General features: G+C 40.1%; 1 protein-coding gene across 1 annotated transcript in view; it reads left to right on the forward strand.

Moving 5' to 3' along the window:
* The window catches only part of GFRA1 (GDNF family receptor alpha 1), a 131,995-nt gene that overhangs the window by 87,798 nt on the left and 16,734 nt on the right, over positions 1–27,463 (forward strand). Inside the window, exons 5-7 of the mRNA XM_054277326.1 lie at positions 11,814–11,923; positions 17,616–17,750; positions 20,793–20,971. Coding sequence (XP_054133301.1) covers positions 11,814–11,923; positions 17,616–17,750; positions 20,793–20,971 — 424 coding nt within the window. The remainder of the gene's footprint in view (positions 1–11,813; positions 11,924–17,615; positions 17,751–20,792; positions 20,972–27,463) is intronic.

A 27,463-nucleotide genomic window follows, 5' to 3' on the forward strand; every position in this document is an offset into this window, starting at 1 on the left:
CTTCTCCGCATGTTGTGCTTCTCCTCCCTCAGTATCCTGCCACGGTCCAGTGATCATCTGTAATTCAGCAAATGAGAGGGAAAACAGAGGTGCTGCCTCCCTTTCCGAGCCTTGGAGCTGATCTTGGTGACAATTCCGCTGGTCAGATAAAAGCCTGAGCGCTCACTCTCAGCCTGGCTCTGGTTTTGCATGTTAAAAGGGCACTTGGTGGGTGTTTTTATGAAGGACACAGTAGCATTGCACAGTTTGGGATAACAGAGCTGGGTCTGAGTCCCTCTGGGGCATTTATATCAATTTGGCACTTGGAGCACACTGGCAGCTCCTTGAGATGATCAGTTTGCTGTGGTTATGCAGAACCAGGGCCACAGTGTAGTTTGTGTAATGCTGTTAAGGACATGAAGAAAAGGACACTCTTGATTTCTAGAGAAGTGCAGGGTGTGCCTGCATTGTGTGTTTGGAGACTGAGTCAGGGACTGGGTGCAAAACCTGATTCACCCTGCAGAAGGTGTAGGATGCTTGTAGGGTGAGCCTGAACTCTCTGCACCTGCACTCAGGGGAGTTCCTGTGTCTCTAGAATACCAAGTGGTGCAGAAAATATTGTAAATCTGCTTTTTGGCCCATGCCCACAAGCTCACCTCACACAGCCTGAATTTGAAGAGTGATTTTTATACATATATGTATATACAGGCATGTAAATGTATGCATATATGTCTGTGTTGCTGGAGGTTTATTTATTTAAGTGGAAAAGAAAAGACAAAACAGGTGTTCATTAATTTTAATGAACTAATAGTGAGGCATGGTGACAGTTCAGAAAATACAAAAAATGGGGTCTGAGGGGAGGTGGGAAAGAAGCTGGAGTATTCTGCAGGGGAAACTTGATAGTGTAGTGGAATATGTGTGTGTGGAACTGCTAGCTTGGAAAAAATATTAATGCAGTCTCTGCAAAATAAGCAAAAACCTTTCAAGAAAGGCAAAGTAAAGATAGAAAATACTGCAATATTGTATCATTTTCTTCCCTTTCTTTACATGATTCATTACTTTGATGTCTTCTGTTAGCAGAGCAAATAGACATAATATTGCTCTCCCTTTCCCCTCAGAAACAAAGGTAACTTCAAATTTCTTCCATCTGAATAAAACTCAAGATGAATCAAGCAGTTCCTCCTTATAAGGTATCCATAAATCCCTTTGGAATCAGAAAAATCCAAACATCCTGCAAAACAAGACTGCTTTGTCCCTTCTGAAGTGTGCATGGATCTCATTCTGCAGTGCCCAGATCTGCTTGGCTGGCCCTCATTTATTCTCTCTCTGGTCAGCTTAGGAGGGGCTTGCAGATTAAAAGCTTGCTGGGTGATTGACATTCCTCCAAAAGCAGGAGAGACACGAGCATACAGTAATTAGAAAAATGGCTCAGCGTCAGTCGTGCACCCAACTTTGCTTGGCTTTGTGCTGTAGCAGTGAAGAGAGTTCATGCTCCAAGAAGCAGTAACTAGACAGGATTTCACGCTGAGGTCCCTTGTCAGGCAAGCTCAAACTCTCCAGGCAGCCTCCCTGCAGTCAGGTAGATCCTCTGCTGATCAGGTTAAAAATAACCTGTGGCACTGAATATTCCATATTACCTCTCTGCAGGGCTGAAGGAGTGGAATAAAGAGTGTGTGTCTGAGCATGCAACAATCACAAAATAAACTTGGATGCCAGTGATTCAGGTTTTATTGGCTGTTTTTAGATACCCTGCTTCCATGTCAGTCTCTAGGAAAATGGCTCAGTGAGCTGAGTGAGGTACTTGTGGCCATTTCAGCTCCAAAAACTTGGGGCACTTGTATCTAAATGTGATCCTTCAGAGAGTTGTTTAGGTTGGAGAAAACCATTAAGAGCATCAAGTCCAGCCATAAACCCAACACTGCCAAGCCCACCACTAAACCATGTCCCCAAGTGCCACATCTACAGGTCTATTAACCATTTCCAAGGGGTGATGGCTCCACCACTTCCCTGGGCGGCTGTTCCAAGGCTTGAAAACTCATTCCATGGAGAGGATTTTCCTAATACCCAATCTAAACCTTCTCTGGCACAATGTGAGGCCATTTCATCTCATCCTGTCACTTGTTACGTGGAACAAGACCTTGCTACAGCCACCTCAGGTAGCTGTGGAGAACAATAAGGAGCACTCCCTTGAGTGTTCATTTTGTGTGAAAACCCTTATTTTATTAATTTAAGTGGAAAAGAAAAGCTTCCTGTATAATTTAAGAAATAAGAAGACTACAGATTAGGAACATGAGCCAGGGTGGGAGTTACAGCAGGGCCATTTTATTTTGTTGATTTTTCGGAGCAGGGGGGAGAGATTAAACTACTTATGCTAATTAAGCAGTTTCACACGTGTTTAGTCAAAAATATTGAAATCCAAGACAGTTAAATTTGGCATTAAACTTTAATAGAGATCTAAATTTGAAGCTACTCATGTCCTTACAGTTATGCAAGCACTTAATTGCTTTGCTGGATGGGGTTCCACTAGGAGTACTGCTACTGCTGACTTTTTGTATTGTTAGTTGAGAGACTTCTGTAGAAAGGAGTTTAGCATCCACTGGTTTGATGAGTAGTTTCTACCCCCTGATCTATTAGATGTAGAAAAGTGTAGAGAAGATCTGTCATGTACACCCAGTCACATTTGGCTAACTTGCTGTTTCTGAGGCAAGAAAGGGTGTATATATCATACAATAGCATTTTATTTAATAAATCAAAATGCTTTTTTCATTTACCTCAAGCCCATGTATATGTACAGGCAAGAAGCTGCTCTGTGTTTAATGTAAATAACAGATCTATTCTATCAAGTCCATTCCCAGTGTACTTCCTCTGACATCAGTGACTTCAGTGGATTTATTCCAGGGGTGATTTTGGCTCTTCCTGTTCTGTGTAGGTAAATCTTCAGGCAGTTCTAATTAGGAGAATGTCAACTGATTTTACCATTCTGTTATGCTGGACTTTGTAAAGGTTATTTATATCATTCTACATCAGGGCCCAGTGAGAGAATATTTCTGGTGGCAGTTCATCTGTTAAAATAGCTGCAAGAAAATGTAAGCACTGGAGCTAAAAATAAAACTTTGTTTCTCAACAGAGCAAGTGACAGCCACATGCATATCTTCAAATTTGAGCATTCTCATGTTTACTGAATAGAAATTACATTGCTTTAATTATGTTAATAATCACTACAGTGTTACTGGAGTAACTCCTCTAAGTGGAAGCGAGATATAAATGTGGCAGTGCCTGCAAAGACTTCTCAGCAGAGGTGCTGCTTGTTTCCTGTGGTTGTTTCCTATGCTTTAATGATCTGCTGGCTTTAAAACAAGTGACATAGAGGGGGTGTGTTTCTGGTGTGTGTTTACTGTTGATGATAGATTTTCTGTGTGAGCTGACTGTGACCCTTGTCTAAGGTTATTGAGATATGACCTTACATCAAAAGATGTTTGTGTTACATTAATTTTTTTCATGCACATTCTATAAACCATTAAAGGAGGCTTTTTTATTATAAAGCACATACTACTAAGAAACTGTGAAATTCAAGCTTTATTTGAATATTATTATTTGACTATTTAGTTCACTTCCTTTTGTTCCAGTTCAAGCATAAGTCACAGTGGTTGTCCTCTCAGTTATGATGCTCCCTTTGCCAATTAGCCATTATGAAAGGCTGGAGGTGCATCTCAGTAACTGGCCATCATGCAGCATTGCAAAATATTTTTCAGAATGAACAGTTTGTTGCAGAACAACCTCTGTAAATGTCTGGGTGTATCACAGGCTGTCAACTCCTGGCCTCACTTTTTTTATCTGCCTTGTGTGCTCATGTTTTTTTGAGTGGAGTCAAAAAAAAATGTTCTTAATCCAGTACTAGTAAAAATGGTTTGTTTTGCAATTTTACACTACAAATCAGTGCTTCTGTACTATCATTATATAGCCATATTACTTCTAAAAGCAAGTAAAACAGTTGAATAAGATCAATGCTCTCTTGGCTTGCTGCTGCCAGAACTTCTTGACTTGCTGTTTGGTGGGGCTGTTTTGTGATGAAAAAATGGATCCACATAAAAAAGACTCTACTCTGCTTTTAGCTTCTGTATTTCTGATTTTATATTTGTTGTCTTACTCCAAGGTCAGAGCAGTATTTAGAGTAGCTCCAGGATGGGTTTCAGCCATGCTGGCTGCCCACAGACCCTGGGCACTCTTTCTTTCCCTGATCGACCCCTCTGACAAAGGGACACAGAGTTGTTTCCTTCAGGAATGTCACCACACACACCACTGAGAGATTTTCAGAGGCAAAGAGCATCCCTGCATAACCCCAGGAAACCTGATGTTCCACTACATCTACCAAGAGAAACTTTCCTGGTGAGGAGAGAACTTGTATTGTACTTTTTAGATTATTTTCCATCTCCAAACTCCCATCAGTTTCATGCTTGAGCTAGTAACAGTCTATTATAGTTTATTCAAGTGGTTGCAGGGAACATTATTGCCATGGATGTCTTTCTCAGGTACTTGGAGGCGGCACATCCTTTCAGTGTGCACTCCCAATACAGTTATTCATAAACACTGAGGCGTCCAGTGCCACGCTCAAGGACTTGCAGTGGCACTGCTTTTCCTTGGCTTGCTTCTTGAGAGTGACAGTGATTTTCTTAGGTTAGCAGCCTGTAATTCAGACTATTCTGCTCGCCCAGCTAATGAAGTGAGAACAGCTCTCCCCATAAAGCAGTTCTTTCCTGAGTAACATCCTGTCAAGAGACACTGAGGCTTGGGCATCTTTAAAAATGCCAGTCGTTTTTATTTAGAAGCTTCAAATTAAACAGCATAAAAGAAATTAAACAATATACAAATTCATGATAGCTGGAAAGCAGCTGGTGGGTTTGTTCACGTTATTGGAGAGCTTTGGTACAGACACAGGTAGACTAAATAGAAATCTTAGCAGCATCCCCTGATAAAATCACTGGCTGACAATTCAACCTGTCATTTTGTAGAGGGCTCTGACAGAAGTGTTTTCTTTGCAGCTGGGAAGACAGAAACACATTATGAATGCTTAAGGTCGATGCAAGGAAACAGAGCCCTGCAAAACATATTTAATATAGGTTTGATTTCCTGTGGAATGTTTTCCAGATGTTCTCTCCAACAGGCCTCTAAAAAATGATGTGAGGTAATTTTTTTCTTTTGCAAACAGAAAGAGAAAATTCTGTTTTGTGTCACAGCATCTGAGAATCACTGTTCTAATTCCTTATTGCATTACCTTGTGCTCAAGATTTTCACCATATTTTTCAAAATCGGTTTTATTACACAAAAGGTCAGTAGTATATAAATATTTATATAACCCAATTTCAAATAAATCATACTTGTTTAGAATCACATTTGAGCTTAGTCGTTTCCCTTAAACCCAAAGGAGACCTAATATATTAAATTAAAATTACTCTCATGCATGATCTTGAGTCGCTTAGAGGATTTAATTAACATTGATAAACTATGGCATTAGTGTTTTGTTAAGTTCTTTTGATTTTCTGTAGCAGATACTGTGTAAAAAGATCTAACTGGTCTCCACCAGATGATAGGAGCAAAGGGAAAGGACAGTATTAACAGAAAATGGTATAGAATTTATTTTATTTTCCTTTCCACAAAGTGTAGTAAAAGAACATGAATGTAGGGTATTGATTATCTAATAGAACAATAGAAAGAATACAGTGTTTGTACTTTTAATTTTAAAATACAGATATGCATAGGTGGAAATGCTTTTCATTTTGCATGACTGAATTTCAAGGAGTTAGATCTCCATTTTCTGGGGTGTTAAATGTCCAGGAGGCCCCTGGTAAACAAAAGCCCTGAGTAGTGACATAAATGCTGGCAAATGTGGAGGGGACATGGTAGAGGCAGAGAGCTGGCAGGAGTGTGGGTGCTCCTCTGGGGGGACCAGCCCTGGTGGCTTTGTGCCTGTGCCTGATGCTCTGAGCGAGCCCTGCTGCTGCTGGAAGGCATCTCAGTGAGTCTTGGGTGGTCCCTGGTGTTTGTCCCTGTGTCTAGTTATCCCACAGTCCAAACAGGCTGCCTCTCTGTGATTGGGCATTGTCCATATTTTGCTTCCAGCTGTACAACACAGTTTTGAGAGGCAAGCTGAACCCAGAATCAAATATTTGCTTGGGTTTAGGCTTCCAGACATTTAAAATAACAAAACAGCAGCAAAGCCAGATAAAAATCAGCTTATTTCAGTTAGTAGCTGGTATTTGGGATCTAAAATCCTATTTCTGCCAGTGTTGGAAAAGATTTGGATCAGCTCATGTGAGAGAAACTGCCTTCAGTACTCAGGTCTTGGGAGGCAAATGGTTTGCCAGCAATGGTTTTACCCTTTCCACCAGAAAGGTACAAATGCTGAGATGGATGTTGGGATATAGCATGGGGTGGGCTCTTCCTGGGGCTCCAGAGACAAGCAGGACAGAACCTTTTAGGCTGGGCTCATCCCATCAGCCCAGCTTGGGAGTGGGACATCTCCCTGGGGACAGGATGGGACATCAGCCCGTGGGCAGAGCTGGCTCCATGGGGCCCATGGCTGGGCAGGACAGGAGCATCAGTGACTCAGGGCCTGGGCACTGTCATTGTTTTAGAAGGAGGGTAGCAGCCAAACACAAACCAGCCTTTTCACTGGAAAAATTTAGTGGGGTTGCTGTTTAATAAATACATGGGAAAGTGACCTCTTAAATAAAAATGTCAAAATTTGTAGTTGCTCACAGGTGCTCAACGGTGTGTTTAGATAGCTAAGGAGGTGTAAGATTTATTAATATTGCACAGCTCTAGTGTTCTTTAATGAAAAAAAGATGGGTCAGAGCTACTTTACTACGTGCAGAGAGAGTAATCTCTCGTTATGGAGTTCCTCTTAGGCTTTTTTCATCCCCCTGCTTGATAGAGTTGCTTATGTGGCCTTTGCCTCATTTTCTCACTGTTTATGAAAGAAAGAGAAAATGAAATGCTCCTCCAACAATGAAGCCATTAGTTTGGCCACATACCAGCCCTTGCAACCAGCTCTTGCATCCCAGGAGGAGCAGCACCACTCCAGCCATAGGGGAGTGACTTGTAGCCAGAGCAGGACACTGCAGTTGACCCCCACGAAAGAAGAACAAGTATTTTGACTTGTTGTTTTTTTTTTCTGTAATGGTGCCATTTGTCACTATGACACACATTCATTGACTTAGTCTGGCTTTTTTCAGTGTGGGATTTATACCTCTTTTCTGTTTTGAATATTGATGCAGCACTTCCCTTACGTGACTGCACTGCCAAATGGTGTCTAGACGCTCGAGCAGCTCTGACTAATTAGTGTAGTCACCTCAGCCTCTCAGCTCTGGCATTTACCTTCTCTTTATGTTACTGCTATAAATAGGTGCCCAAACACCAGCAGCAGTGCAAGGAGAGGCGGCAGTGAGCGTGTCCAGAGCTCACCTGACATCCCTGAGGTGGGCACGGCAGCGCTGGCGCTCTCTGCATTCCTGACAGGGCAGGTGGCTGTAACCATTCACCTGGACATCACAACCTGTGTGTGGGCAGCAGCAGGAGGCCTGAGTTCAGTGTCTTGCTTGGTGTGAACATCACCAGGAGAGAGGCTTTTCTCCTCAGGGCTCAGCCCTTGTGTACCAACAGTACAGTCAGAGAGCAAAAAAGAAGTGAAATCAACACCTGCCATCCCAGTGAGGCTGGTGCTTCTTGAGGAGGAATCTTGTTGCTTTCTGGTAGGTCATTAATTTGCACCAGATCCAAACTAAAAATCGTAAAAACTTTCTGCAACTTCACAGTTTCTTATCATACTTTTAAATATTGCACCAATGCTAAAGCTGAATTGACCAGCCTTAAAGAGGGAGAATTGATAAATATCAAAGATAACTTCAGGACATCAAAGAACTTTTGCAGAACCTGGAGAACAAAAAGTAGTGAAAACCTAATCAATGTTGCCTATGCAACGGATTGTGCTAATATAAAATTAAATTGCTTCAAAAATTATATGCAGATTCAATACAATGGTGCTATTAAAAAAGCTTATTTGTAAGCAAATGTGAAAGTTTTGAATTATCCAGCTGAGTATTTGAAGAGCCACTATCATAAGGAGAGCAAATTAACTTTGCTTCCTTTGTATTTTTAACTGTTACAAATTATTTTACTGGTACTAATACAAAGCATTAGAGAATAGCAGGTTTGGGATTTTTTCTCTTCTTTTCAGAAAGGCTGTTTGTTGTTTGAGCAGATTTTCTTTGAATTTGCTGATGGGATTATTCTTACTTTTCCAGCTGGTGGTATACAAAATATTTAAAATAAGCTTCCCAGAACATCTTCAGGTTTTCCAGGGGTAAGATAAGACTAATTTAATTTGTGGGGTTTTTGCCCTACAAAGAGATGACTTTTTGTTGTTGTTGTTTTGTTTTTTCCTCTTCCTGGGAGGAAGATTTCTGAGCAGTACCATTTATTTATGCAAGGAAAAGGGATCACATAATAGATGTGGCTGTACACAATGAGGATTTTGTGTCAGAAAAATAAATTAATAGTTCCTTTTAGATATGGTCCTGCTACATGGTATGAACAATATAAAACTTTCTGTCAGTCTCTCTCCAGCAGTGAGATACATCTGTGTACACTGCACATGTAAAACTGTGCACGTTTGAAGGTGCACGTGGAAAATTCTGTTTGTTCTCTGGGTAACAAAACTGCTCAGTCATAGGTTAGGGACTCTGAAGTTGCCACCTACAGGTTGCCTCCTGCTGAAGGAGCACTAATTCAACACAGTGCTTATTTTTTGATAGGACTGCTATTATCAGATTGCTCTGATTCTGCATCCCTAAAAGGATTGTCTCTTTTACCAAAACAGTTCTTAATATTCATGTGCAATCCTTTAGGATTAATGGTTCTCATTAGGCTAATTTGTCTCTCTCTCTGGATAAATAGCAGTACCCCTGTTTTGGTGCTCACTGATGAGCACACTTTCATCACTGCCGGTCTGCTGGAAGTGTTTGGGGGTAGATCTTCAGTGGGTGTCAATCAGCAGATCTTCACTGAGAGTATTGCAGTATTTTATGGCAGATGGAGGTCTCTGCTTTTATTTCAGGTCTTAACTTAATCTCCAGTGCAAATGAATCCACAGAAGTATCAGGTGTAGTTAACAGCTCAGGAGAGGGTGAGAGCTTGTGTTGTGTGAAGTTTGGATGACTGGCTAGGGAAGGGTTGTGTGATAATGTCCAGTAATGCTCAGACCAGAGCTATCTGAACTGTGTTTGACTTATGAAAACTTAAATGTGCAATGTTGTCACACCATTACTTTTTATGACCACAAAAGTTCTTCAGAAATTCACATGGAAATCAAGCTGTATGCAAAAGAGATCAGCAGAGCTATCTTTAGCCTCCTTTTGGGTATACAACAAATAAGTTCTTTAGGCAGGCTGGGTAGTAAATGACTGGGTTTATTCCATGGTTATCAGTCCTTAAAAACATTTAGAGAAGAGGAATGTATTAAATGATCTCTGGACCAGTGCACCTAATAACCTAAGGGAGAAGTGGACATCCAAGAAGGATGAAATGATTGCAAGAAGTATTTTCAGGATTACCAAAATGCCGATTGTATAATCCATTGCTAAAAAGATTTATTTGTGGTCACATAAATAATGAAATTTAGATCTGAGGAGCTGCTTTGTTTTAGAAATACAAGAATACTGTATATGCAGAAGGCTTGCCCTTTCTACCATGGCAGAGGTTTTTCATACTAGATAGATGTAATAGGCTCTATTGTGTTCTAAACCTGACTTCATCCAGGTATTAGTAGAATTAGAAAAATCCTTGGAAACTGTCAACTCTCTTTGTTCCCAATTGATCCAAAAGCTGGATTTGAGCCACTATCTTAATTACTGACTGGGAGAGGAATCACTGCAGTGACAGAGGGTTTCCTTTCCCAGATTTTCTTCATGGTGCTGCCATTTATCTCTTTTCATATATTGAGACCCATTTCTTCTCAGCCTGTCTCCTGGCAGGTACAGTATTTATTCACCAGCTAAGTAGGAATTTCATGTAAATTTAGAAATATATATGTGTGTGTGTATATATATGAGTGTGTGTATACATATATATACACACACACATATATGTGTGTATATATGTATGTATGTATGTATGTATATATGAATGTTTGCTAGAGAGGTTGACTTCTTAAAGCTAATAAAGGCAACTGGGTACAAATTTCCATCTCAAGGTTAAGTGGTTAAATAAGGCAAGAGAGGGAGTGAAAAGCTTAGGGTTGACTGTGGCTTGAAGGCAACCATGGGTTTGCTGGTGTCAGTACAGTTAGAGAGAGATGAAACTAAAATAAGGCCATGAGAACAGCTCTCATAAATTCAGGTATAGGTTGCATGGAATTTATTTATAGGATGCTTTCTCAAACTAAGCCTCTGAACCTTTTGATGTTTGCCCATCATTACTTTCAGGCCAATTAATGATGTGTATCCAGTCCCATTCTGGGGTAGGTAAAACAATAAAGCAAACAAAGATAATTAGTCTCTGGAGCATGTAAACAAATAAAGTAAATCACTTGCAAATCACTTGTTTCTGCTAACTTTTGTGGGGTTGCTGCAAAACTGAAAAAGAGCATTTATATTGCAAATCTGCATAATGCTGGAGCAGTAATGAAAATTCATAGATTGTACTATTCTGATTTTGAGAGGGCTTTGCAAAGATTAAGCATCTTATCCTGAGACATTACTGTGGGTTGTCAGATGCAAGAGAACATTTTTATACCTATTTCACAGAAGAGATGATTGAAGTAGGGAGACGATTTTTTTCCATAGATCAAGGAGTAAATTACACTTTGTGAATAAACAAAAGTCACTACTCCAAGATTATAAGGCTAAGATGGGCAGGGGAGTGACTGTAGGATGTGTGACCTTGACCCACCGCATCAATGCCTTGCAAATTTTACAGATCTGAATGGGAGCATTATGTGGCCTTTAAACCACAAATTTAGAAGAGATCCTGTTGGTCCTTTTAATTTCCAACAGGGTAGTGATCAATTGATCATAATACAGCTTCATTCCTGGTCTTAAAGCACCTCCTGCTTGGGATCAGTGCTCTCCCCTCCTTGGCCGTGGGCTGGCTGAGGTGAGTGAGGATAAAGTGGCCACTCAGCAGCAGAACTTCACGCAGAGCACACTTTGCTTTCACCTCAGCCCTGGAGCCAGTACCCTGGAGTTTGGATAAATGCAGGTTTTACAAGAACAAACAGATCTCTGTGGCTCTGGGGGTGAGGGGCCTGTGCCAGCTGGTCCTGCCTGCTGCAGGCCAGGCCAGGGCAGGGTGAGCCCACTCTGGAAACGTGGAACACCACCAAAGCAGGTCCTGCTTCCAGGCCTGCAGGAAGAGTCTTGCTTGCTCTCTGAGCACAAACATGCAGCTTTGTGTAATCAGTAAAACAGCAGAAACTGTGCTCTGAATAAAAGACTCCAGTTAGGGTTCAGATCCAGGCAAAATGACTCCTCATATGATAAAATCAGTCTTTGTCTTTTTTTCTTGGCATGAAAATGCAGAGCATTTCTTTTAGTCAAGAGCAGGCATTTCCCTGTTGTTCTGTTCCTTTTTTACTGTTTTGTTACGCTTTTTTGTTCTGACTTCAAAAACAGATTCTGGAAAGAGATGTGTCTTAGAAAGAGACTCTCAATAGCTGAAATGTGTCCAATATGCATTTAAGTTAAAGAATATTAAGCCTTGTCCAAAAAACAGAGTGTGTAAAAGGTAAGAATGCCTTCAGGGTTGACTTTTAAAGATACACATTTTTCTTCCCGTTGCAGATCTCGCCTTGCAGATTTCTTCACAAACTGCCAGCCCGAGTCACGCTCTGTTAGTGGCTGTCTGAAGGAGAACTATGCTGACTGCCTGCTCGCTTACTCGGGGCTCATTGGTAAGAGGGCAGGGAAGGGTGGGGGCTTGCTCATGAGAAAAAAAACCCAAACTGCATTTGGAAGGCCTGTGCGAAATAAAAGCTGGAATGTAATACTGTATGATGTGACACTAGGCCAGTTTCTGCACCTACATGGAGCAGCCCTGCTTTGCCTTACAGAGATTCTTGGGGTAAGCTTGTACGTTGCAAGAAAATTAAGGATGGGAAGTAAGGAGAGAAAGAGGCTTGAATTTGAAATAAATTCAATCTTAAAAAGTAAAGCTTATTTAGAGGGTTGAATGTAGACAGGAGTGAAGAGTAGGAAGTTAACAAGTGGAAGTGCAGCTTGGTTGATATTACAGCTGTCATCACAAGTTTGGGTAAACACCTTCAGAGAAAGGTACCTGAATATGAGATATGAAACAAGAGATCAATCCAGCCTTTTATCAATTCCAGCTGCTATTCTTTCCATGATATCCTTCTGTCCACTCTTAAGTGTTTTCAGAGATACCTGTCAGTGAGATGAGCTGAGACCAAATCTGAAATCCTCTTCCCTTCCCAGCGTAGTTATTTTTGTTTGTTGTCACCTTCCTGAGTGTCAGCAAGCACAAGGATGCCTTTATGGAAGCCAGATTCCACATGCCACCCTCAGCATTTGATTCCTGAAAGAATGAGATCATGTCAAGAAGCTGAATGTGTGGTAGAAATATCATAGTTGGGCAATAAATAATAAGTGAATGTCAAAACTCTGAAACAAATAAATTTGAAAGGCCACCAGATAAAATGTTTTTAAGCTTGCAGCCTGCACCTGCTGCAGTGCAGCAATATCCCCTTCTGTTGGGCATGAAGGTGCCAGCTGAGGCCCTGAAGCTGATCCTGCTGTTAAATAAATGTCTCTGGAGATAAGATTGAAATGAAAATATTTCTAGAATCAGTTGGGTTTGCTGAAAAATGACTGAAAGCTATCTTCAGTGGCTTCTTGTTACCATTCTTATTACTGTAGCAGCTAACAAGTGAGGTAAGCCCATGTGGCAATGGGTAAAATGAGATGTGATGGCTTCAAAGGATATTCTTCTACCACTGAAGAGATTAAGACAGTATGCAAAGGCTATAACATCTGAGCAGTTATGACAGACTGTCATTTGACTCTCAAACAGAGAATTGAATAGCCTTGAAATGAGATCTTGTCAATGAGATTAAGAAGTCTGGCTGCTGGCAAGGAGTAACTGCTACTCACAGATACTTCTGGCTAAGAGCTACCAAGTTCTTGCTGGACCCTGAGAGTTTTGCTGGCAGTTTTGTTGGTTTCATTTTTCAGTTTAATCCCAAAAATGACCCAGTTCCTCTTGTGAGGTGTTCTTGTGTTACTGGGGGTGACCATGCTGCAAAACACTTATCACACATTAGAAATGTGGAATGGGGGCCTAAGGAGTTCAAATCAAAAGGAGATCTACTTTTCAAAGGGAAAAATGCACATTTTTCTTCTTTCCTGCTGCCCCCTGGAGACTTGCAAAAGAGGAGCTGACTGGTGTTATGAGAGGTTTTGCTTCTTAGTAGTAATTCTGCTAAATCAAGAAATTACCAAAACGTTTTTTTGTGCTGAAGCAGTAAATTCCTGCTTCTGATATGAATCTGCTGTGAAAGTGGAGTAAGGCAGAAATCAGCAGTATAATCTTTCAAATGTCTGATTAATAGATATAGAACACAAGAAGAAGAGTTAGACTGTGGGTAAGAAGATGCTGCAGATCCATTCGTCCATCAGAGCTTCAGGATCTCCACTTAATTAAGATAAACTATGGTTCATTAAAATAAAATATTATTTCATTTAGCCATTTCATTAAATGGAGCAAAAATTGCACCTCCACAGAGTTTGACCAGGAAACTGAGGCTTCTCTATGGAAGTTACAGTGAATGTGAATCTTTCCTCAAATACAGGGATGTAAATGAGGGTTGACTTCACTGAAATTAGTGGAATCCGACCTAAAATTAATGACCCTAAATGGAAATAGAGCCAGTCACAGCTTTTGTATGAGGTGTTTTATTAACAAAATGGAGAATAGTCTGTAGAAGCTGCTTGAATATTTGCATCAGGGTGCTATGTGTATAATTTTAAAGATGTGTGCACTTTACAGGAAGTTGAAAAACTCAATTCATTGCTTTAGGCTCCTTGTTGTAGTATAGGGATAAGTTAATATATTTTTTTATTTATCAGAAAAATATAAAAAATAATGTAAAAGGAGACTGTGATTAGCCACATTTGAGTCAGTGCTTTGGTTACAGCCTGGCTAAGCCATCTGGACCTTCTGTACTCCCATATGAATTAAGATTTGCTCTAAGTGCTGACTTCAAGATCTGCTTCACCATTTGCCTTCTGACACATTTTCCCTTGTCTTGAGCACAGTCCATCCTAGTTCCCTGTTATTCCCAGGAATTCCATGAGTTTGTGTGAATAAGCTGGACTTGCTTTAGGCCAAAGAAACTTCAGCCCCTTGTCCCTTCTCCTGAACTCACCATCCATCTCCTTGCTAATTCACCCTAATTTGGGCAATGTCTGGGCTGTGTGGAGGCCAACTCTGCTGTTTTCTAAATTGTGGAGGTCTCACTGCTGACCTTTGAGACATCCCAGAGCTGTTAGACACCTAGAGCTCAGAAAACCAAGCATGTCCTATTTGACCATGGTTTCTCTGATCCCTTAGTGTCCATCAGCAGAATTTCCAAGGTGCCAGCTAGTGGAGAGGGGGGGAAGGGAAAGGCACACACGTCACAGGGAAAAAAGAAAATCCACCCCAGGAAAGCAGGCATATAATCTGCTTGGCTTCACATCTGCCCCCAGGTTTAAATGACAGACTGATTTTCTACTAGCTGCTCTTTCAGCCACTCTGTTTTTGCTGGATGCACAGTTTGTGTGCTGTGTACACACTTTCCTTGTCCTGTCTTTCCTGTATTCATCAACCCTAATTGTACCTTGGTATCTGTTACACTTTTAACCCCTGTCTTAACCCATTTTAATTACCTTATTACCTCTTTGTGATAAGAAAGTCTTACCTCAGTGACCTTTTTAATTTCCTCAGTACCTTTTTGTTTTTTCAACCCTTCACTAAGCATTTGCTAATTGGAATTTTTTTCAGCCTACTATTTTCTTTCCATTTGCAAAATCCTCTTGATTTTCTCTTTCTCACACTTCTTTTCAGATCATGTTGCAAGGCTGAAATAATGTCTTGAACCACCACATGGATGAGGGAGAGACATTTTAATGTTTTATTTTAATTTAACATCATCCCTTTTCTTATTTATCTACTGTCCAGTTTTCATTAACAATGCAAATTAAATTTGCCTATTTTACTAAATTCTCTATCTCCACTTAATGAATTTTGAACCATGCTGTTTACTCATGTACCAATCTCATGTAGGATTCAAGCAATTATTAGTGCAACTATCTGTTAAAAGCTGCAGGAAGCCAAAGCTATGGGGTTGTAGTCAAATTTAAGAACATCCCAAAACGAGAGAAAAGATGCTTTTTGTGAATTTCACAAAGGGACCACATTCATTTTCCCATCCATTACTGCCTTCCCCAGGCCAGCCCTAGTGCCTGTTGTCCTTTGTCTCCCACGTCACATATGAGGCAGTTTGCATGTTGATTTGTTCATTTCCCAGCACTGCCTGGTGACTGAAAGGCTATTAGACATCACTCTGTGATTTGTGCTATTTCTAATGTTCCTTTTTTTAGCTTATATTTGATAGCCCTTTCCCGTCTGTTATTGCAGACTGTTGGACCCTGGACCTAGGGACCAAATTTTCTCTCCTCGTGTATACTCTGGGTCTCTAACATTTGTCCTTCATCTATTCCATCTTCTTAATGACTACTTTGATGTCAGTTTTGAGGAGATGTGATCACATTTCCTCACAATATATGACCTGTCCTAGGATTGCAAATTATCCAGTGAGGAACATGTTCCCTGAAGCAGCTGGCAGCTGTTCAGGTCTGGAATACCTTCCCCTTTTTATTTAATTTTTCTGTTTTGGTCAGACAAATAAAATAAAGATTGAAACTTCTCAATCCTTAGGACAGTTTGAAATATCTGACCTGCTGGGGTAATGCATTCAGTGACACTACTGGCTTCAGCAAGTGCTCATCATACAGAGGTTCCCTGATCCAGATGAGTGATGAGCACTTGCTGTACATCTTTCAGGACACAAAATGCCTGCTTTGGTTTAATTTCATTTAATTTAATTTTTGGTTGTATTTCACTGGCATATAAATGGGAGAATATTTACCCATGAGTTTGTAACAGAGTTGGAATGGCCCTGTGGTTGGAAAGTTGCTGACAATTTTTAGGAAATAACCACTTCTCTGAAGAAGTAGTGAAACAGCAAGATTAATAATAATTTATTACCAGCAAAGAATCTGCTGTACCTTTTCATGCATGCTGATTTTTGCTTTGTTATCACCCTAACCCACTCTGCTGGCAGGTCCCTCATGAGCATCCTGGGTTAACACTGCTCCAGGATGTGCCAGGGCTCCCCTCAGCATCACCAGCATTCTCCTTGCTCATGCATTTCAAAAATGTTTTTCCAGTCTGGCTGCAGAGTCAAGGAGGAAGCACAGGTCTGGTACCATTTTAGCCGTTTATTTGCAGCCAGAATTAAAATGAAAAAAAACCACAGGTGAGAAAGGAAAACCCTAGAAGATTTTTAAGTGCAGCTCTAAGGACGGTCCACGTGTGTTTGATTTGGCAGCAGAGCCTTTCAAAGAGGAGCTCACCTTCTCGCAGCCCATCCCTCCCTCTGCCACGGTTTTCTACCTGTCAGTTCTGCAGATGCAGCTCTCTGTGGGAATCCTTTTTGGAGGGAGGAAATGTGTCTTCAATGTGTGAATCGAGTTACAGCCCCTAAAGTGATTGCATTCAAACAGCAGAGGGTGTGAAATACAGTACAGGGCTGGGTGTCAGAGGCTGAGAGGAGCCAGGAGCTTTTAAATCTGTGGGTCAGAGCCCTGCTGTGGGTCTGTGTGGTGAATCCAGCCCTGAATGCATGACTTCCCAAAGCTGCTTGCCATCGTAGGGTGGAAGGAATGTTCCAGTCCTATGAAACCCAGAGCATCGGGAATATTTCTGTCTGCTCTGGGGTGCCCTGACCCCCAGGGGAGCCCTGACTTTGACCCTCATTCATGGAGAAAGTTTCCTAGACTTCAAGATAGACTAGAATCCACAAAAGTGTGCAATAGATTATATATAGAGAGTAGTGTAGGTGTATCACTTGGTGAGGAATTTAGGTTTTGGGATTTTTAGTATGTTGGAGATGGAAGGGAGATGGGAGGGCACAGGATGTCGTCCTGAGTTTCTTTTCATGCTCCTTCTTCCTTCTTCTTGGGTTTGGGTGGCATTTTGTAATTGGGCAGAAAAGTCCCATTGTGGGATCTGTGGGATCAGTTATTGGGTTAAAAAGGAAAATAATCCAAGTGTCAGCTCTTAATTGGATAGCTTAGTTTTAAAAGACCTTGTAACAAGAGATTGTTGGCCATTTTGTGCCTTCTAAAGAAAAGCTGATAACTCACAGTAGTGAGACTGTTTTACTGATAACAAATAATAAACATTTGAGTCTGAACATGAACTACCCTCTCAAGTGCCTTCAGTCCAGACCCAGAGAAACCCACAGCTGGTACGCTGACCCAGTGCAGAGGTTGCTGACAGTGCTGTGCTTCACTCTGTGCCAGGCACCGTGATGACCCCGAACTACATCGACTCCAGCAGCCTCAGCGTGGCCCCATGGTGCGACTGCAGCAACAGCGGCAACGACGAGGAGGAGTGCAAGAAATTTCTCAATTTCTTCCAGGACAACACATGCCTTAGTGAGTACAAAATTAGGTGTCTTTCAATGTGTTGCAGAGTGTTTTCTGGAATTCCTTTGCTGCTTAACCGTGTTATGACGCGTCGAGGCTGTCACTTTGCGCTTTGTCGAGCGGGGTTTTGTTGTAGGTGTAAAAATTAAAAGAATGAGCAAATATGCCTGATGCTGTGGTTTGTGGCCATGATTTCAAACATGAGAAGATCTTGGAAAAAAAAGTCAAAACCCAAAGTTGTATGATATTGAAATATGTTTACATCACAGGTCATATTTGGAGCCTAACAGTCGGGCAGCATCTTTACTATGGAATTGCAGCACCTGAGGGGTTTCTGTATAATTTTAAGAAGTTCATACAAAAAGACATGTAGTTTAGGATATGAAGGATTTGCCGTGAGTAAGTATTAATTGGATTGTGCTTGCAATTTACAGCCAACTTCATTTTTTTAGGATATTGGATCTCAGATGCCTGGTTTTAACACAAGCCTGGATAGTAACTATTGTAAAGATTTTGTTAAATTATTGATTTTTTTTTTTTCTGTCGGAGTCACTTCCAAATTAGGGACTGTTATAAATTTCAGAATGGCTCAGTGGAGTCAATTTTGGCAGGTTCTCTTTTCAAATTTCCTGTCTGCCTGGAGCAGCATAATTGGATGATGTGGAGTGTGCATCAGAGTTTTAATTTCAGATAAATGAGGAGACCAAAAGAGCTTGGCTTCCCTAGCCTAGCAGAACAGAAGTTGAAAGGATACATGATTGTCCTCTGAAATTGCATTAGCAGGGTAAACCCAAGGAGGAGAAGGGATTACTTCACCTGCAGGACAATGTTGGCATAAGATCAAAAAGGGAGGTATTGGCCATACATATTTAGGCTTGAAATGGGAAAAATTTAACCATCAGACTAAAGTTAAGAAATAGGCTTCCAGAAGGAGTTTTGAGGGTAAAAGTGGTTTTAAAAGCCATATTTCATCAGCTCATGCAAAGAAGCAGATATCATTGCTTCTCTCCAAAACAGTAAATGATCTCAGTGATCCAGAGTGGCCCATCCAGCCCTACAGACTTGAGCTGATGCTGGGGCAGGGCTCAGTATTTTACTTGAGGGTCTGAAAATTCCCACAGGTAGGTTCTCAAGAGGCAGCGCTGCAGTGAAGGCACAGGGAGCTCTGTGCACAGAAACCTGAGTTGCTCTGGGATACACTATTTATTAAGCTTCGGAAGAACGAATCAATTACTCAAGTTCATTTAACAAAAGAAAAAGAGAAAAGAGTTCAAACTTTATGAGGGGTAAAATTTAACAATATGCCATCAGACCTTCGGGCCTAATGGCAGTTGCCATTTATATCTATTGCTGTAGCTCAGATTTTATTCATTTGCGAATGCATTAATTTCTAGAGTGTTGCAGGTTCCTTTTGGAACATAAAGACAGAGCGATTCCTTGTCCTTTCTTTTGCCATCAGTACAAAAGCATTAATGAAGACAAATCAAAGACATTGGAGGTTACTGGGAGACAAATTATGTCATCCTACCTGCAAGATAATGTCTTTTTCAGGGTGAAATTAAAGGTGTTTCTGGATTTTCTACAAAGTTTTGTCTTTCACATAGAATAGAAATTTTTAAAAATTCTTATTTTCATTAGTGAGCCTTCCACTGCCTGGAGAATATGTCATTAAAATCCTTCCCACTTCTTTTATACAACGCAATAACTTCTTTTTCCACAGTAGGAAGAAACTAGAAATTTTTTGCTAGTCTGTTTTTCAATATATTTCCCCTTGAAAATGGAAAACAAACCTGTTATTTGGAGCATTTACAACAATGATCTAGTTGAAGTTGCTCATTGCAGTGGGGCTGGACTAGAAGACCTTGAAAGGTTCCTTAAAACCCAAAGAATTCTGTGATTCTGTCATAGAATCATAAAATATTTCAAGTTGGAAGAGAGTCATAAGGATCATCAAGTATGATTGTATGAAACAATTGAAGGCTAATTGTAAAGGCCACTTGTTACTTTGAAAACTGGAAGGATTGCAGGTATTTCTGTGGCCATTCTTGCAACAGTGGAAACAAAGAGTTACTGTGATTTTAGGAAATACTGCTTTTTATATTGCCTTATTCATGGAAACACAAGAAAACTTATCATATCCCTCTTCCCACTTTGTCACCATTAATGCAGCTCATTGTGGTGCTTTTTACAATTTCTTCTCTTTGCATCTTGAAGTTCTGAGAACTAATATCAGAATAAAATACATCTTTTTCAGAAGAAAATTACATGTAAATTATTTTATAAGGCAAGGAATGGCACTGAGAAGAAGTGTTAATAACTTCCACATATTAGTCCCCAGTGAAACTGTTTGATTTCTTGTACAAAGAATTTGAAATAAGAAATCCCCAAATCCTTGTTGAATCCCCAAAGACCTGATTAAGAACTGTTTTTCTATTTGTTTATAAAAAAACTCCAACCAATTTACTCTTGCTATAAACACACTCTTTAATCCTGTGAAACTGTGATAAGCTTTTTAACTTTTATATTCTAAAGTTTTAGTTTAACCATGTTTCCCTCACCCAATTATGCAGATTTTGATTGAAAATGGTAAGGAAAAGATTGCCTTAGTTAAACTATTTTGTAGTTATAGGCATATTAGTTTTACTACAACAAGCTGTAGAAATAAATATTTATCCAGTTCTCTGTTTTTAGTTTGCTCTGTAACTTCATTCAAACTGTATTTTAAATGTTGAAAGTAAATTTTTGAGTCTTTGGAATGGTAACAAATATGATTATGGTAAATCTTAAAACTTCTGTCAAGAATTACTGGAAACATTACAAAGAAGAGGCTGCACCAAATAATTATGTGACCCCAGATTTTCCATTCTTGTTTCTGATAGGTTCAAAAATAAGACACATTTCTCAGCATAAAATCGAGTTTCTACAAATACACATTTAAAATGTAATAATAATAATAACAGCAGTAAAAAACAACTCAGTTCTGCCTTTTGCCTTTTTTTTTTTTTTTTTTTTTTTTAGAAATAGAAAATTGCCTGTAATTTATTTTCACAGAAAATGCAATTCAGGCCTTTGGCAATGGCACTGATGTGAATGTCTGGCAGCCAATCTTACCAGTTCAGACCACTACAGCCACAACCACGACAGCTTCCAGACTTAGAAACACAGGGTCAGAGACCACCAACAACGAAATACCCTCCCACAATGATTCACCAGCATGTGCAAACCTGCAGGTAAGAGGGTTTTGTACTTCTTGTTGTGCATAAATGAAAGTTTTTCATAGGTACCTGTCGAGGAGTCTCGCACTGCCTAACTAGATGCCTGCCTGAACTGGAATATCTGTTTATTCCCATGGTGTAGCTGCAAGCTGCATATGTGGTGAGCTGTCAGACACTCTTATTTTAAATCAGGAACTTGCATGTCTCAAAGTGGACTTTATTGCCTCGCTGTCTCAGAAACAGGGGATGGTATTTAATTTCTTATCACAGGTTTGAATATGAATGTGGCACTCTCCAAATCCTGCCAGGATGTGTCAGATTAAATTAATCCCTTGAGTACTCCTAATTCAGAGAGAACCCTTAATGTGAGCTAGCACTTCCTGCTGCCTTCTTTCTTATGTTATTGGTATTAAACACAAGAAGGTTTTTTGGCTGAGTAGGTCTGGATATTATAGAACATATGGTGCTGCAGCCTACGCGTTGAAGAAGCTGGACAAAGATAAAACTTTAGAATCAGTCACTCTGCTGAACTGAGGTTGAGGTCATGATGTGATTTTGGGCAATGGCTGCAGTGACTTTCTTTGACACTTAAATTAGGCTACTGATAGTGGATCATTGATCCTGGATTTAGGGGCTCACCACTTGCTGAAGACAGTTTTTGCAGCTCTTTGAAAGACTGAAGGACTTGGGAGAGAGGAGAAGACAGCAGAATCAAGGCAGGAAGAAGTCAGCAGGAAATGTAAAATGAAAACATCCTTAGGCCGGATTGGAATCGGGCTGTAAAAATTTCTGGTGGTTTAAATACAAAATTAGATCAAGCAGGGATAGATCAGCTTGTCCTGTTTATTTTTGTCTTTACAGAAGGAAAATTGCTATGTGACACAAATATAAGTGTCCAAGCTTTAAGGTCTCAGCTGGTATTAAGATAATTTTTTCTGTATCTCTGGATTTCACTGTTAAAGCATTGATTTTTCACTTCCTATTAAAAAAAAATCACTTTGTTTTCTGAATATTAAATAGTTCCGTGCCCACTGAACCAGAAATATTTTATTCCTGAGAAGTATGTTTTGCTTCTTAATTTTTTCCTGCACCGTTCTTTCTCCTTCATCCATTTCCAGTTCCTGCATCTATTTTGCATTGGAAAATTGTATCTGTAGCAACATGAGGGACGTGTCAGAGTCACAAAGTACAGGGGGTTAATGATAGAGGGTGCTGAGTTTAGGCCCTTCTGTTTTAGTTCTTTTTTTCGCATTGATGTATTCATTATTATTTAAGCTTTGTAAGTTATTGATAAAAGAGACAGTTGGAGGCATATATTGCTATTTGCAATAGTCATTTAAACAAATAGGATATGCTGAAAGAAAAACAGTCTTTTAAACCTGAAACTTGGAATATCTTGCATTTAGAACAGGACCTTGATGGGATATTGAGTCACTTCATGTTATATTAAAAAGTTGTGTTATGGGAGAGATCACATTTTCCTTCAGTGTTTGTACAGCCCCCTGTAGAGTCAGGCCTCCAGATGCTACCAAAGTACACATAATAAATAAAGAACTGAAGAAATGGCAAGTGATCACAAATCCCATTGGATTCACTTCAATTTGCAAATGTTCCTTAGGCCTGAATAGATGTTCTTGTGTTTTGAAAATTACTTAAATTCTTCCCTGTCCTTCCTCCTGTTACTGTGGCATTTTGAAGTGACATCCCACATGAGTTTATCAGCTCTGGTTTAAAGCTGTGCAATAACTTCAAGGGTACCCCCCAAAGTACTTGGCACAAGAAATAAAGATTGGTAGGGAAATTAGGTTCCTTTAAATAAATGATCTCTGGTGTTTGGTAGAAACTGTAGATAAAGTCTGCACTAAAATGTCACTGAAGTTATGTGAACCAAGCAGTTTTATTCCTGTGAAGCACAATATTCTATGCCTACCACTTCCTTCTGTCAGAACTGAAACACAAAGAACAAAGCTCTAATATTTTAATGCATTTTTCAAAAAGTAACTTAAAAACAGAGCCAAAACAAGCCCACAATTTTTTTAAAAGAAACCTATGTTTTTTGGACAGTATGGTGCCACTTTGCATGTGAGACTTAAACCCTAATGCAAATTTTATAAAAGAACTGGTATTCATATTGCACTTGGAGAAGGGTATTCATTCCAAGCCTCTCCTCCCATGAAAATATGCCTTTGTAGTGTTTTCAAAACATGAGCTAGTGCAGCCAAAAGCTTTTTTATATGCTTAGCAGCTGAGCTGAAAGGTTTCTAAAAGGCAATATAGCCTGAACGCTGTGAAAAGTCAAATTACAAGCATCAGTCTCAGCACAAAAACGACAATGGCAGAGGAGGGCTAAGGAAGTGGTCATTGAGATGCAACAGGGCTGCATATTCTAGTTGGTGGGTTAAAAAATACAGCCAAGGAAGAAAGAGCAGGAAGTGATTGATTAGTATAAATTGCCAGTGAAAGAAATAGAGCAAGTGAAGAAAGAGCAGGAAGTGATTGATTAGTATAATATGGCACAGAAATGAGCAATACCAACCTCCCGGGGCTGGAAAATACAGGGCGCTAACCCAATCTGCCAGGAGCACCACTGACTGAGCAATTTTTGATACATTTCTCTATGAATTGTTCAGAATGGTCATGTGAGGAGCAGGAGTGCACCCCTGGTTTTGTTGCTGTGCCGTGTTCCCCTGCACAAGCAAACCTGGGAATCTGAAAGGTGGTGAATGCTTGAAGAAAATATGAGATAATTTTTGATTACCTGTGCTCAATATTTACTTCAAAAACTTGTTGAAGATTTGGAATTTAAAATAATGTTTATTTAAGTGATGCTGCTTAGAAGTTGTTCTTCATTTGAACTTACCATTGCTATGAGAATTTGCAATTCACTCTATTATGGGATATTGTCTTATTTCAGATTGATACAGCAAAATGTTTATTTCTGATATCTCCTTGCTTTATATTTACATATGCATGGATTGTTTGAGATGCTCTTTTTTTCTTTCCCTCAATTAAATCAGCATTCTATCTTTGCCAGGAAGATGCTTGATTTATTCAAGAATCCTTTAAACTCTTTTTACGAACCTGACTTCTAACGGAATTTGCTAAACACAGTAAATAGTAGCTAGGTTTATATGAAATGCTAAATTTAAGTATATTTGAAGTGCTCGACATCTTGCAAAGAATCCTCAGCACCACAGAAAAATAACATAAAGTATTGTGAACAAAAAGGAAGATGAATCCCAACAGCATGTTCCTTAGACAGGCAGATTTTATTAAGTAATTGCCGACCCTATAGTTTTTTTTTTCTGGTGGCTTCACTCTGATGTTTTCTATTTAACTGACATATATGTTAATCCTTCATTTTCAGTCATAACTTGCATTCAGCATGCCAGTCAAAAAATGGTTCTGGTCTTCCAGTCTCATGTTCTACCCCCACTGCCTGAACCATCGTGTTGGATTATTTGAAAGGGACAAAAGAATGAGTTTGGATGTGTACTCACACCATGTATTCTTCAAAAAAAGGCTGCCTTTGCATTTAGGAGAGATGGATAGAGCTGAAGGATGATAATGAAATGAACCTCAAGTGATAGATTGGACCAGTTGTTCTGGGGTCATTGCAGAGATAAATAAAAAACTCAGACTCCCACACTGGGTTTCTATAATATTTTAAAGGATGTTTTGCAAAAGACAAAAATCGTAGAAGTCAAGATGGTTGAGGTCATTTAAGCAAATATATGCATCCAAGTCTTGCTAGCTAGCTCCATACTTTGTTTTCCCATGTTTATAATGTCTTGCTCTTGCTTTGGATATTCAGCATTCAAAGAGAAATTAAGATTTTTGTGCTTTTGAATAATGTAGCAATGGGGAGATATAATTGAGATCCATGACCCTTTGGACTGAAGACAAGTCCAGTATGTAAATGTTGTTGTGCTCTCAGCAGCAAAATTTAAAAACTATGAGATAGAAATTGAAAATATCAAACATCTTGTGGGGAACATTGGGAAAGAGAAATCTGGATACTCAAATATATAAATTCTTTCTATTGACATGTAAGATTAGTGGGTGTTTTTAGCAGATGTGGGCCATAATGCAAGCTGCTCTTCCACAAATTCGTGTACTACTTGTGATTTAAAAAAATACTTATAATGGTGAATCCTAGGACAAAAACAGGAGAGAGAGGAGAGCAGGAATTAAGTGTGACTGAGACTGAAAAGGACTCTGCTTTTGCCCTGTAGATCTGTCTGTGCAGACCTGCAGCACTGTGCAGGGAGCTGCTAATCTGGTGGGTTAAGTACCCTCTCTAACTGCTTAATGTTGCTTCCCAGGTGCTAAATGCCATTATTCAAAGCATTATGTAGATGTTTGGAGAGGGTTAAAAGCTCCAGAGCAGCATTCTGAGGATCAGGACACAGCAGGTGTGGATCTCCACGGGCTGGTAATTGGGTGGTGGGTGAGCATGAGCAGGAAGCACAGCAGTGTGTGGGTGAGGGAATGGCACAACTGCTGAGATGGAGCACAGGGGTGGAGACAAAGCTTGTTTTATCCCCTGAGCACCACTGTTAACTCACCCATACACCTGCCACCCTCTTTCCCCCATCCCTCACACAACCTGTGAGCTTTTTGTGATATTCAAATTTTTCCCATTTTTCCAAATGCCCTGCCTGCTCCATCCCTTTGGGAAAGTCCTGCTTGGACCTCTTCCTCTGGGCATTCCAACTACACAGAAAGATACAGTCTGGGGCAAAAGATGGACAACAATATAAAACTCCCAGTGCTGTGCCGGAACCAAAAGAAATGAGAAAAAAAAAAAGACTTAATGTTTTCTATGAAAAGATTTAAATCTACCTCCTGTATTTCCAGGATTAGCTGACATAATGGGGTCAGCCTGCTGGTAAGAGTGATTTAGAGAACACTTATTGGCAGCTTTTCTGTATAAAAAGCAATGTCTTTAACTTGCTTTAGTGGCAAGTCCCTTGTACCTAAAGAAGTCTTGAGTGCTTTGTGTATACAGATTAAGATCTGACAGCCAGGGCTAACTTAAAGTTTCATCTTTAATCTTACACTTCTAATTCAGGGAGCACTAAATGAAGTTCTGTTTTGCCACAACAGATACTGCTTTGTCCATTGATTTCATTGACACTGGTTTCAGGGAGGTTAATCCTTGTTTTCTTCAGCACCATGCTGGAGTGGGTGCTCAGAAAGTGTGGATGTACAATTCCTTGAGACTGTGGTCATGTACTGCATGACTCTTGCCAGATCCAGAGGAGGCGAGGGGAACATTGTGGAGACACGTTGGGGTTTTCAGTCTGTGTGGAAATCCTGGTGTTTCCTGGCAGGAAAGCAGCCCCAGCCCAGCTGCCTGGCTGTGCAGACAGTGGATCCCTGTGCCACAGCCTGGTTTGCAGGGAATGTGTGTCGTGTTTGTGGGGTGCCCCATGGCAGGAAGGAGTGATGCATCTGACTCCATGCTCTTAGAAGGCTAATTTATTATTTTATGATCTATATTATAGTAAAGACTACTAAACTAAACTATACTAAACTATACTAAAGACTACAGAAAGGATGCAGACAGAAGGCTAGAAAGATACTAAAGAAAACTCATTACTCTTTCCAAAGCCTTGACGTAGCTTGGCACTGATTGGTCATAAAGTAAAAACAATTCACAGCAGAAACCAATGAGACAATCACCCATTGGTAAACAATGTCCAAACACATTCCAAAGCAGCAAAACACAGGAGAAGCAAGTCAGATAATTATTGTTTTCATTTTTCTCTGAGGCTTTGCAGCTTCCCAGGAGCAAAATCCTGGGCAAAGAAATTTTTCAGAAAATATGACAGTGACAAATGTGCACACACACGTGTTTGTGTTCATGGTATGGTCGTGTGGGTGCTCCCACTCAGAGCAAGACTGAGCTTTTCACCTTCTTTGCCGAAGAATTGCAGGACCACACAAGATAGCTTGTTTTCAGGTTTGTTGAAATCCTGCTGAAGTTAAAGATGTGCTTCATACAGCTGATGAATGTCTAAGTGCAGGGGAGTCCTTTGCCTCCCTTTTGAGCAGAGAGGAGCAGTGAGGAGATGTGGCCAAGGATCAAACCCAACAGCTCAGACACATCAGTGCTGCTGTGAGACATCAGCCATCAGCAGTCAGGAAAAAATTGTTCTCATTTACCAGGCTTGGTTGAACTTCTGAGTTGAACATCAGGCCCCCTTAGAAGATCAGTTATGATTTGTGGAGTGAAATAAAGGCTAAAACTTTACAAGAGGAAAGTAATCACATCTCTTGTTGTTATCACCAGTGCTTAACACTCAGTTCCTTTGGCATGGAGATCTCTCTGTAAGACTGGACCTTATATTTAATGATCAATACTCTGATTTTTAATGCTTGAAGTTGGATGTAATAAACTCTTCCTGAAAGACAGTGACATGGTTTATGTTGCGTATTAGAATTACAGTTTAAACTGTGAGTTTCTGATTAGCATGCTTTTCATGAGACCAAAATATTGTG

This window comes from Melozone crissalis, unplaced genomic scaffold (genome assembly GCF_028551555.1).
Source record: "Melozone crissalis strain CALT ecotype California unplaced genomic scaffold, PUWL_Pcris_2 ptg000019l_1, whole genome shotgun sequence".
Classification (NCBI taxonomy): Eukaryota; Metazoa; Chordata; class Aves; order Passeriformes; family Passerellidae; genus Melozone; species Melozone crissalis.